The sequence below is a fragment of the Hemibagrus wyckioides genome, linkage group LG01, assembly GCF_019097595.1.
Source record: "Hemibagrus wyckioides isolate EC202008001 linkage group LG01, SWU_Hwy_1.0, whole genome shotgun sequence".
Taxonomy (NCBI): domain Eukaryota; kingdom Metazoa; phylum Chordata; class Actinopteri; order Siluriformes; family Bagridae; genus Hemibagrus; species Hemibagrus wyckioides.
In genome coordinates, this window is record NC_080710.1 from 1,126,394 (window position 1) to 1,137,629 (window position 11,236).

The following is an 11,236-nucleotide window of genomic DNA, read 5'->3' on the forward strand; positions in this document are numbered from 1 at the left end:
CAAAGTCTCTTCAGGTGTTGAGGTTATTTATAGTGATACAGTTGGTTCTCACAATAATGTAAAAATCAAAATAATGAATGTTTATTAAAATTATTAATCAATTAAGACAAAAAGTGTAAAACAGGACAATAACATGGTTAAATATTTCACCTTCAATTAGAAAGTGATGTAGTTAGAATGAATATATTTTTTATGTCCATTTTCTAAACTTTATATTCTTTAAAATGACTCTTTTTGGGCTGTGTCTTTAAGACTAATCTCTCTTCTGATTGGCTCTCAGTGTTTTATTAAGAGTTTGTATGGCATCAAATCCTCGCAATAAATATCGTACTCATAAAAAAAAAAAAAAAAAAAAAAAAAACATCATACTCGTAAAATAAATAAAACACGTGAATCACAAAGATGTTAGTGTTTTTATTCCAAAAATCATGAGTACAGTTTTATGCAGATTAGGGGGCGGGATAAAAGTCCCCATTGGTCCACTGCTTCTCAACCTACTGCCCTTCTCTAGCCAGTCAGTAAAGTGACGTCACTGACGCGCGACTCTGCCGGTTAGTGTTTGAACCTGTCTTGATAAAGTGAGAAGATGGGCGATTCCACACAGCTACATGTAATCCATATCAATGTATACGTTAGTTAGATGCCTTAATTATCCAAGGAATCGGGGTAATATGTCTAATGTCTATGGTTCTTAAATGTTCCAGTTGTTTTGTGTAGGTGTGGAGGACATGGTGCTTTCTTTCTAGAGTCCTGGGGGTGTGCTTACAGAAACTGAGTGGATGCTGTGGTCACAGGCACAGTTTAGGACACACACTGACCCAAACTCCCCATCCTGAGACTATGGAGGAGATCTGTATTTATTAGTTTTAAACTATGTGCAGCAAATTGTGGAATAAATGTGTTTTAATGACATTTATAGCAGCACTCTGCAATGCTTACATCTAATAACCCCAAATCCTTCTGGAGCTTTTATGGTGACCATGTAACTCCATAATGATGATGATCTGTCTCTAACACAGAAATAAAGAGTCTAGAAATCATTTCTAATTTAAAGATTTATTTTGAGCTTGACTCTGACAAGAAGCCATCTCTTCTCTCCTGGGTTCTGGAACAGTGTTTATTCTTCTTTTTCCACAGACAGTCTTCCTCCTGAACACACCAGGGAAAGAGGTAAAAGTGTGATAAAGAGAAATTCAGCAGACTTTCATTTCCTCATATAAACCTGCAGATCTAGCTTTTATTAACCGTCATCTTGAAAACACTGCACAGGGAATCTATGCTTCATTACAGCACCAGCATGGACTTGTCCATGTCCTGATCAGTGCATGTGTCTGTATCTGACCCTGTATCTGACTGACCTGACCCTGTATCTGACTGACCTGACCCTGTATCTGACTGACCTGACCCTGTATCTGACTGACCTGACCCTGTATCTGACTGACCTGACCCTGTATCTGACTGACCTGACCCTGTATCTGACTGACCTGACCCTGTATCTGACCCTGTATCTGACTGACCTGAGCCTGTATCTGACTGACCTGACCCTGTATCTGACTGACCTGAGCCTGTATCTGACCCTGTATCTGACTGACCTGACCCTGTATCTGACTGACCTGACCCTGTATCTGACTGACCTGAGCCTGTATCTGACTGACCTGACTCTGTATCTGACCCTGTATCTGACTGACCTGACCCTGTATCTGACTGACCTGACCCTGTATCTGACTGACCTGAGCCTGTATCTGACTGACCTGACCCTGTATCTGACTGACCTGACCCTGTATCTGACTGACCTGAGCCTGTATCTGACTGACCTGAGCCTGTATCTGACTGACCTGACCCTGTATCTGACTGACCTGAGCCTGTATCTGACTGACCTGACCCTGTATCTGACTGACCTGACCCTGTATCTGACCCTGTATCTGACTGACCTGACCCTGTATCTGACCCTGTATCTGACTGACCTGACCCTGTATCTGACTGACCTGAGCCTGTATCTGACTGACCTGAGCCTGTATCTGACCCTGTATCTGACTGACCTGAGCCTGTATCTGACCCTGTATCTGACTGACCTGACCCTGTATCTGACTGACCTGAGCCTGTATCTGACCCTGTATCTGACTGACCTGACCCTGTATCTGACTGACCTGACCCTGTATCTGACTGACCTGACCCTGTATCTGACTGACCTGAGCCTGTATCTGACCCTGTATCTGACTGACCTGACCCTGTATCTGACTGACCTGAGCCTGTATCTGACCCTGTATCTGACTGACCTGACCCTGTATCTGACTGACCTGAGCCTGTATCTGACTGACCTGACCCTGTATCTGACTGACCTGAGCCTGTATCTGACTGACCTGAGCCTGTAACTGACCCAGTATGTGACTGACCTGAGCGTGTATCTGACCCTGTATCTGACTGACCTGACCCTGTACCTGACTGACCTCACCCTGTATCTGACTGACCTGAGCCTGTATCTGACCCTGTACCTGACTGACCTGAGCCTGTATCTGACCCTGTACCTGACTGACCTGACCCTGTATCTGACCCTGTACCTGACTGACCTGAGCCTGTATCTGACCCTGTATCTGACTGACCTGACCCTGTATCTGACTGACCTGAGCCTGTATCTGACTGACCTGACCCTGTATCTGACTGACCTGAGCCTGTATCTGACTGACCTGACCCTGTATCTGACTGACCTGACCCTGTATCTGACTGACCTGAGCCTGTATCTGACTGACCTGAGCCTGTAACTGACCCAGTATGTGACTGACCTGAGCGTGTATCTGACCCTGTATCTGACTGACCTGACCCTGTACCTGACTGACCTCACCCTGTATCTGACTGACCTGACCCTGTATCTGACCCTGTACCTGACCCTGTATCTGACTGACCTGACCCTGTATCTGACCCTGTACCTGACTGACCTGACCCTGTATCTGACTGACCTGACCCTGTATCTGACCCTGTACCTGACTGACCTGACCCTGTATCTGACTGACCTGAGCCTGTATCTGACCCTGTACCTGACTGACCTGAGCCTGTATCTGACCCTGTACCTGACTGACCTGACCCTGTATCTGACCCTGTACCTGACTGACCTGACCCTGTATCTGACTGACCTGAGCCTGTATCTGACCCTGTACCTGACTGACCTGACCCTGTATCTGACCCTGTATCTGACTGACCTCACTCTGTATCTGACCCTGTATCTGACTGACCCGAGCCTGTATCTGACTGACCCGAGCCTGTATCTGACTGACCTGACCCTGTATCTGACTGACCTGACCCTGTATCTGACTGACCTGACCCTGTATCTGACCCTGTATCTGACTGACCTGAGCCTGTATCTGACCCTGTACCTGACTGACCTGACCCTGTATCTGACTGACCTGAGCCTGTATCTGACCCTGTACCTGACTGACCTGAGCCTGTATCTGACCCTGTACCTGACTGACCTGACCCTGTATCTGACCCTGTACCTGACTGACCTGAGCCTGTATCTGACCCTGTATCTGACTGACCTCACTCTGTATCTGACCCTGTATCTGACTGACCCGAGCCTGTATCTGACTGACCCGAGCCTGTATCTCACTGACCTGACCCTGTATCTGACCCTGTACCTGACTGACCTGAGCCTGTATCTGACCCTGTACCTGACTGACCTGAGCCTGTGGACGAGGTGATACAGGACCCTGGTTAAGAGTCTGGGTTAATACAGAGATCAGAGTAAACACAAAGTGAATTATATCTCTTAAAGGTTTACATTTCATCATGATGAAACTGAACACATGAGCTTAGCACTGTTAGCGCACTACTCTACTGTTTCAGTAACAATAACGCTACACTCTGATGCTAATGATTGTACAATGATACACTTGTCCAGTTCATTACAATACTCTTTATCATAATAACAGGAGGTTTGACTCGATACTACAGTAGACACACATATAAGAAGCTTTAAGTGTTTTAATTAAATCTCTCTTGATCAAGACAGGTTCAAACACTAACCGGCAGAGTCGCGCGTCAGTGACGTCACTTTATTGATTGGCTAGAGAAGGGCAGTAGGTTGAGAAGCAGTGGACCAATGGGGACTTATCCTGCCCCCTAATCTGCATAAAACTGTACTCGTGATTTGAATAAACACTAGCATGCTGAAAAGAACAAATTAGCATCCCTGTGGTTCACGTGTTTTATATTTTTTACAAGTACGATATTTGTTGCGGATTAGACGCCATAAGTTTGAGCCCGTCATTATCATCCATCTTTGTGGTGGTTTATAACATCTCTAATAGAAAATGGTTTATTTTCTGGGAGCACCTTATGTTTATCAATGGTGTGTGTGTGTGTGCGCGCGCGCGCCCGTCTCTCACCCTCACCCAGTCCGGATCAGTGTCTTCTCCCCGGGACAGAAACTAAACACACAGTAAAACTTAAAGCTGTTATTGGTCTTATATTTACCTTTATTTATATTTACTTTTTGTCCTTTATATGAACTTATATATTATATTAAAGGTCCCCCACACACACACACGTTAAAAGAGTTCTGCTGCGTGCGTGAGAGCAGCGCCTGTGACGTCACCGACTTCTAGAACTGCGGTCTCTAAGCGCTGCAGAAACTTTACGTCATTTGTACAGAATCATTCACACAGATCTTCAGGTGAGAGAGTTCTCTACATATTTCTTTAGAGAAAACGGACACTGCGTTTGGAATCTTAGTTAAAGTCTGAAAGTGTCCGTTTATCTGTTTATCTTTAACAACTCTTCCTCCGTTATTTACTGTTTCCTCTGATGAATTATTGAGGAATAAAATCCGCTGCTTCGAGCTTTCCTGGAGCTTTCCATCCTTTTAAACTTATTCACAGACCGATGGGCAGTAGCCTGGGTGTGGTCATTTTAAGAGTAATTGCTGCCCCCGGCTCCGTTCAACACTTCACCTGATACAGGTGCTGTGATTAGTTTAAAGTAAAGACCTGACTTTGGGGTTTAGTTTATGGATTTTTACTGGGATTAAAACTTCACTCATTTCATCCAAACTCCTGCAGAAGGAAAACATTTTCTCAATGAAAGTTTAGGGACCGTCACTAAAGTTCAGCAAAGTTTGACGTTAGCAATTAAATTAATGAAATGAGTTAATCTATTCTAATCTAACCTTTTTTTCTATATTTATAATCATATAATCAACTAAAAACATGTAAACTGTTTCTGTTCCAGAGATAAAAAGCTTTCTGAACACGATGTCTGCACATGAGTTAACAAAAAGCACTGAGGTTTTTTCACCTCAGCATGAAGATGGAGCTGATCATCATCATCATCATCATCATCATCATCCCTGCAGGACAGGTCGAGCTTTTCATCTTTTTCTGAACTTTCAAATGTATGAGTTAGGATCCAGTTACAGCCTTGATGACTAACGTTTGTTACTTTGCGCTTCGTCTGTAGCTCTAACTGAGAAGGAGACTCCAGGGACGTCGGGCATCCTGCCCAGTGATGGTGATAAATATGGGTCAGATGGTCCGAATGCAAGGTTTCCTGGCCCTCTGATGAGGTGAGACTCTCTTTCTCCTCTCACATGTGCAGTATTTCAGCTGCAGTGTCCTGAAGCAGATCATCAGGTGTTGAAAGTGTGTGTGTGGTTCAGTAGTCCATTTCTAACCAGCTGTTCCAACATCTGTTTCAGTGCTAAGCTGCAGAAGGATGATCTGATCAGATTTATCCAGTGGAAATGTCAGGAGTGTCTGCTAGACCAGGATGAACCTGAGAAATCCTATTACTTCTGGCTGATTATGGAACGCTTCTGTAATAAGAACAGGGTAAGTGCTGGCTGGAGATCATTATTGCTGCCATCATGACGGTTTAATCGAGAAGATTAATGATAAAATCTCCACAAATGAAGAATAAATATCAATTCAGTAGACGTGAAGGTAAAGAGATGTTTCTTTTCCAGAGAGTAATGATGGCTGAAATCGCTGTGCTGCTCCTCAGAGGCTACAGATGCCTGAGGAGAAAGGTAAGTGTTCCAGCATCACCTTCTCCCTGTCCTGTGTGTGTTGTGATGGTGAGATTCACGTGGACTAACGTGACCCTTTCTGCTGCAGCATGGAGGTCTTAGGAAAATGGAGGACTGGTGTCTTCCTCTGGCCGGGCTTTTGTGCTCGTCTTCTTCAGAAGATGAAGTCATAGAAGCCGTCATTAAAATGGGAGATGATTTCGGTAGGATACGCTCCACTGGAACAACATTCTTATGGAACTATCATGTAACTACACTCACTGTCCACTTTATTAGGAACACCACACGCCTGCTCCTTTCATCTCAGTGACTGATGGTGCTGATGGTTGTTGGAGTTTCAGGATTTTAGAAACTTGATTGGCCGATTAGATCATCGCACGAATGAACTGGTGTTCCTAATAAAGTGGACAGGTTTACAGACACTGATGCTTTTTTTTTATCTTCAGCCTCCAGAGGATGGATCTATGCAGCACATATCTGCTACGTGGCGGCGCAAATGGAGCTTGGATCACGCCCACAGTTTAGACTGATTGGATCTGACAGGTTGTGTGTGTGTGTGTGTGTGTGGGTGTGTGTGTGTGAGTGTGGGTGTGTGTGTGTGTGTGTGAGTGTGTGTGTGTGTGTGTTAGCTTATTTAACACGTCTTTTCTCTTTGCACCAGATGGCCAGGTGATAGATCAGCCATGAGGGAGGTGATGGAGAGAACTGAGGTCTATGAGTACGTGTTGTCTCTGACCTCAGGGTTCGGCCAGCTGGACTTCCAGGTTTGAATTTCTCTTCTTCCCTGTTTCATGTCCAGTTTAACCAGGAACCATCGTACTGAGAATGAACGCTTCTCTTTCTACTTTAGGAGTTCAAGTTCCTTTACACATCCAAGCTAGTTGGACTTGGACTTACTGCTCAGGCGCTGGATAACTGCGAATGCATCGCTACAGAGTTCTTCAGATTCCCTCAGTGTTTGAGCAGCATCACCTCCTCAGGGCTTGTGATGGTAAACACCTGGATTCATATTTCTGAAGTTGCTCCTAGGTTTCAGATGTAAGCTCTTCATCAGTGCTTTACTTTGTGTGTGTGTGTGTGTGTCTTTAGCTCTGTAAGGCGCTGCTTGAAGAGCTGGAGGGAGAACAAGCACCCGAGTGGATGCAGAATCTTTTTGCTTTGAACGGTATGTACAGGGCCAATTAGATTAGACACACAGAACTGATCAGAGCTTAGGATCATTTAGAAGGTCAACAAACACATGTCTCCTTCATTACTGCAAGAGACGACAAGAACATGAGGCTTTGTCAGTCTTATTTCTACTGAATCAGATGACTGTGTGTGTGTGTGTGTGTGTGTGTAAATTAGTGAGTGCAGAGGAGAAGTTTGAGTCACTCTACACTGTGGACAATCTGCTGGGGAGAGGAGCCTTTGGTTCTGTCTTCGCTGGAGTGCGTAAGAAGGACGGGAAAATGGTGATGAGAATTCACACCTACACTTAATTAGCACTAATGAACTCACTACAGGAAGGAAACATACACCTCACTGAGATACAGGAGCTTTCATTCACAAAAGATGTTCTTTAGACTGCGGTGCATCAGTCAGTGAAATGAAGTGATTTAAAGACATCCAGGGCAAAAATAGAAATCAGGCATCCTTAGAACTGTAGAAACTTCTAATGATGAAATTCCAACCAAAGCATTACATTTCGGAACAAAAACATAACCCGATTTTTAATGAGAAACTGTAGATTAGTTTACGTTAGAGATTTATCTGATCGAGTTTAAAATACTGTTTCAGCTGGGTTCTTTATTCAGTGCAGCTCCGGTCCTTGTCATTTATATAGCACTGTTTAAAAACAGACATTGTCACAAAGCAGCTCTACAGAAATCCAGATAGAGATGTAGATTTGTTTTTATCGGCTTTGCTGACCCTCTGTTGAGTTTAGGTTTGGAGTGAGGTGCAGCAGCTCCAGTGCTATTGGCTGTTGTGGAAATCAGTCACACACCATCTCTGAAATCCTGTTAGAAAAAGAAATACATCAACATACAAAATCAGATTAGGACTCTTGGGCGTTGTGTCTTCAGGGTTGCCAGGTTCAGACTTTTCCTCCCACATTGGGAGAGTTTGAAAATGGATGTGAACTTAAAATGGTCACAGCAGGAGTTTTACTGAGACACTAGAATATGAAAAAGAATTGTCTTCCATATGTATGTAGATTACTGATGTTAAATACCTGGCAACCTAAGAACTAGAAAAAGTCCAAACACTATTTTACAGAATTTAAATAATAACTGCTTTGACTGAGAGCTTGTCATTAAAGCAGAACACACCAGGATGTAGAATGTCTAATGGCTTCATTCTCTTTTGTCCATGTGAACAGGTTGCCCTTAAATTTGAGGCCAAAGGTCCCCGCAATAAATTCATCACCATCGTAAGTAAACTTTTTTTACTCCTGGGACTCTACAGATAAGCAAAATGTGCAAATCTCAGTCATGTTACAGAGCAGATCTCGAGAAAACTGTTCATGCTAAAATCATCACAAACAACTGACCTCTTAATCACGTCTCAGATTCTACCAGATTTTATCATCTTTCATTCTTAATAGATATCAGAGGAAGCTGCTGATCTAGAATCAGTGTAGATAAATTCCCTCCATGCTAACCATGTGTGTGTGTGTGTGTGTGTGTGTGTGATTTTAGCCTGGAGAGACACGCAGCCTGCCTTTGGAGGTTGCGTTAATGGAGATGGTGTCCAGGCCTCCTCGTTGTGAGAACGTGGTGGAGATGCTGGAATGGTTTGAGATGTCTGATAAATTCGTCTTGGTGCTGGAGCGACCCGTCCCCTGCATGAACCTCGAGAAATATTATGAACATAATGGATATGGCTTGTCTGAAGTAATATCTCAGACGATCATGAGGCAGGTGGTTCGAGCTGCTAAGCACTGCTGTGATTGTGGAGTTTTCCATCGCGACATCAAGCCTGAGAATATTCTCATCAATCCGGACACTCTGGAGGTGAAGCTGATCGACTTTGGCTGTGGGGATTTGATGAAGGACGAGGTGTACACCAGTTTTTCTGGTAATTTCACAACAGATATGGATAGAGGTCATAGAGGATAGAGTCATGGATAGAGGTCAGTGGAGAAATGTTTGATTCTGATGGACGCTGCTCTTTCTCTTACTTTCACTCAGGAACTCCAGCTTACTGCCCTCCTGAGTGGATACGCAACAATGAGTATTTAGCTGTTCCTGCTACTGTCTGGAGTCTGGGTGTAGTCCTGTATGAGATACTCAGTGGAAACCTGCCTTTCTACAGTGAGCAGGAGATTAGTGTTGCTTGTGTGCCACTACTTTCTGGTTTGTCTGAAGGTGAGAAAATCAGAAACATCACATTTCTACCTCTAGAACAAAACTGTAACACTTAATAACGTAATGATTCGTTTTTGTTCTCTGGTCAATTCTCACAGAGTGCTACAACCTGCTTATGTTGTGCCTGGATCTGGTCCCTGAAGACCGTCCAACTCTGGATGAAATCCTGAACCATGTCTGGTTAAAGGAGGAGATTTACGATGGCGACCAGGTGATAGAGTTAGACATGAATCAGACCTGATGAAGCTGAGCTGAGACTCGCTGTAATAGTCTAGAGTACAGAGATGGTACTGGATCAGTGCTGAGTTCTCTAACACAGATTAATGTGGAATTATATTCACTTCATTATGATGAAATAAAGTGTAAAATGAGTCTGATATCTGACTGTGTTTTTACTTTGCAGAACCCTTCTGGTGACCAGGATCTGGACACACCTTCATCACACTGACACAAATCTAAAAAAAAAAAGATTGACCATGCTGCCCCTGCCATGCCCTCAAACACTCCCACTGTCTGACTGAAGCTTGTGTTCTACCGCTGATTTTAGAATGGGAGCTGTTGCTCCGCCCACTCTGCCTCCCTGGATAGCAGGGACAGCCTACTGTAACCTGTACCACGCCCATGATAGTGCAGGACACTCAGAGAGCTCCACAGAGCTCCTGGACTACAGGTGGTCCACACTGGTCTCCTGGGCACCGGTCTCTCCTCAGTGTAGAGCTCAAGGGGAATTCGGAGGTCGAGGAATCCGTCATGGCGGTGATCCTCGAGTCCAGGTTTCTGCATCACCTTCACACGTTGAAGGCTCCCAAAATGTCTGATGGTCATCAGCACAAGGCTTCAGTGCTCCTCTGATGAAGCACGGAGTCATGCTGTGGCAGATGTTCACTGCTGTCGTCTGTGTTTGTCAGAATCCACAGGACATAACTCACTCCTGTCACTGTAACATGTGGTCAGGAGCTCATACTAACTCCACAGATTTATGATCTTTATTTTTGGCAGCAGAACATTTTTATTGGGTATCAGCATCAGAGAGAGAGTGAGACAGGTGTCTGGGTGTATAGAATGATACAGAAAGAGAGTGAGACAGGTGTCTGGGTGTATAGAATGATAAAGAAAGAGAGTGAGACAGGTGTCTGGGTGTATAGAATGATAAAGAAAGAGAGTGAGACAGGTGTCTGGGTGTATAGGCTGATACAGAAAGAGAGTGAGACAGGTGTCTGGGTGTATAGAATGATACAGAAAGAGAGTGAGACAGGTGTCTGGGTGTATAGAATGATAAAGAAAGAGAGTGAGACAGGTGTCTGGGTGTATAGAATGATAAAGAAAGAGAGTGAGACAGGTGTCTGGGTGTATAGAATGATAAAGAAAGAGAGTGAGACAGGTGTCTGGGTGTCTAGACTGATACAGAAAGAGAGTGAGACAGGTGTCTGGGTGTATAGGCTGATACAGAAAGAGAGTGAGACAGGTGTCTGGGTGTATAGAATGATACAGAAAGAGAGTGAGACAGGTGTCTGGGTGTATAGAATGATAAAGAAAGAGAGTGAGACAGGTGTCTGGGTGTATAGAATGATAAAGAAAGAGAGTGAGACAGGTGTCTGGGTGTATAGGCTGATACAGAAAGAGAGTGAGACAGGTGTCTGGGTGTATAGAATGATACAGAAAGAGAGTGAGACAGGTGTCTGGGTGTATAGAATGATAAAGAAAGAGAGTGAGACAGGTGTCTGGGTGTATAGAATGATAAAGAAAGAGAGTGAGACAGGTGTCTGGGTGTATAGAATGATAAAGAAAGAGAGTGAGACAGGTGTCTGGGTGTATAGGCTGATACAGAAAGAGAGTGAGACAGGTGTCTGGGTGTATAGAATGATATAGA

At 44.1% G+C, this 11,236-nt stretch overlaps 1 protein-coding gene and 1 long non-coding RNA gene across 2 annotated transcripts; both read left to right on the top strand.

Moving 5' to 3' along the window:
* Positions 1-6,119: 6,119 nt before the first annotated feature.
* On the top strand, positions 6,120-6,716 carry LOC131351425 (uncharacterized). The gene is made up of 3 exons (XR_009204402.1): positions 6,120-6,219; positions 6,463-6,559; positions 6,678-6,716. It is a non-coding gene; the product is annotated as an uncharacterized LOC131351425 (long non-coding RNA).
* A 221-nt stretch (positions 6,717-6,937) lies between these two features.
* LOC131360368 (serine/threonine-protein kinase pim-1-like) lies at positions 6,938-9,422 on the top strand. Its single transcript, XM_058400778.1, has 5 exons — positions 6,938-7,007; positions 7,364-7,470; positions 8,379-8,429; positions 8,698-9,076; positions 9,190-9,422. Exons 1-5 carry the CDS (start codon positions 6,938-6,940, stop codon positions 9,420-9,422), a joined length of 840 nt encoding a protein of 279 aa, XP_058256761.1.
* Positions 9,423-11,236: the final 1,814 nt, after the last annotated feature.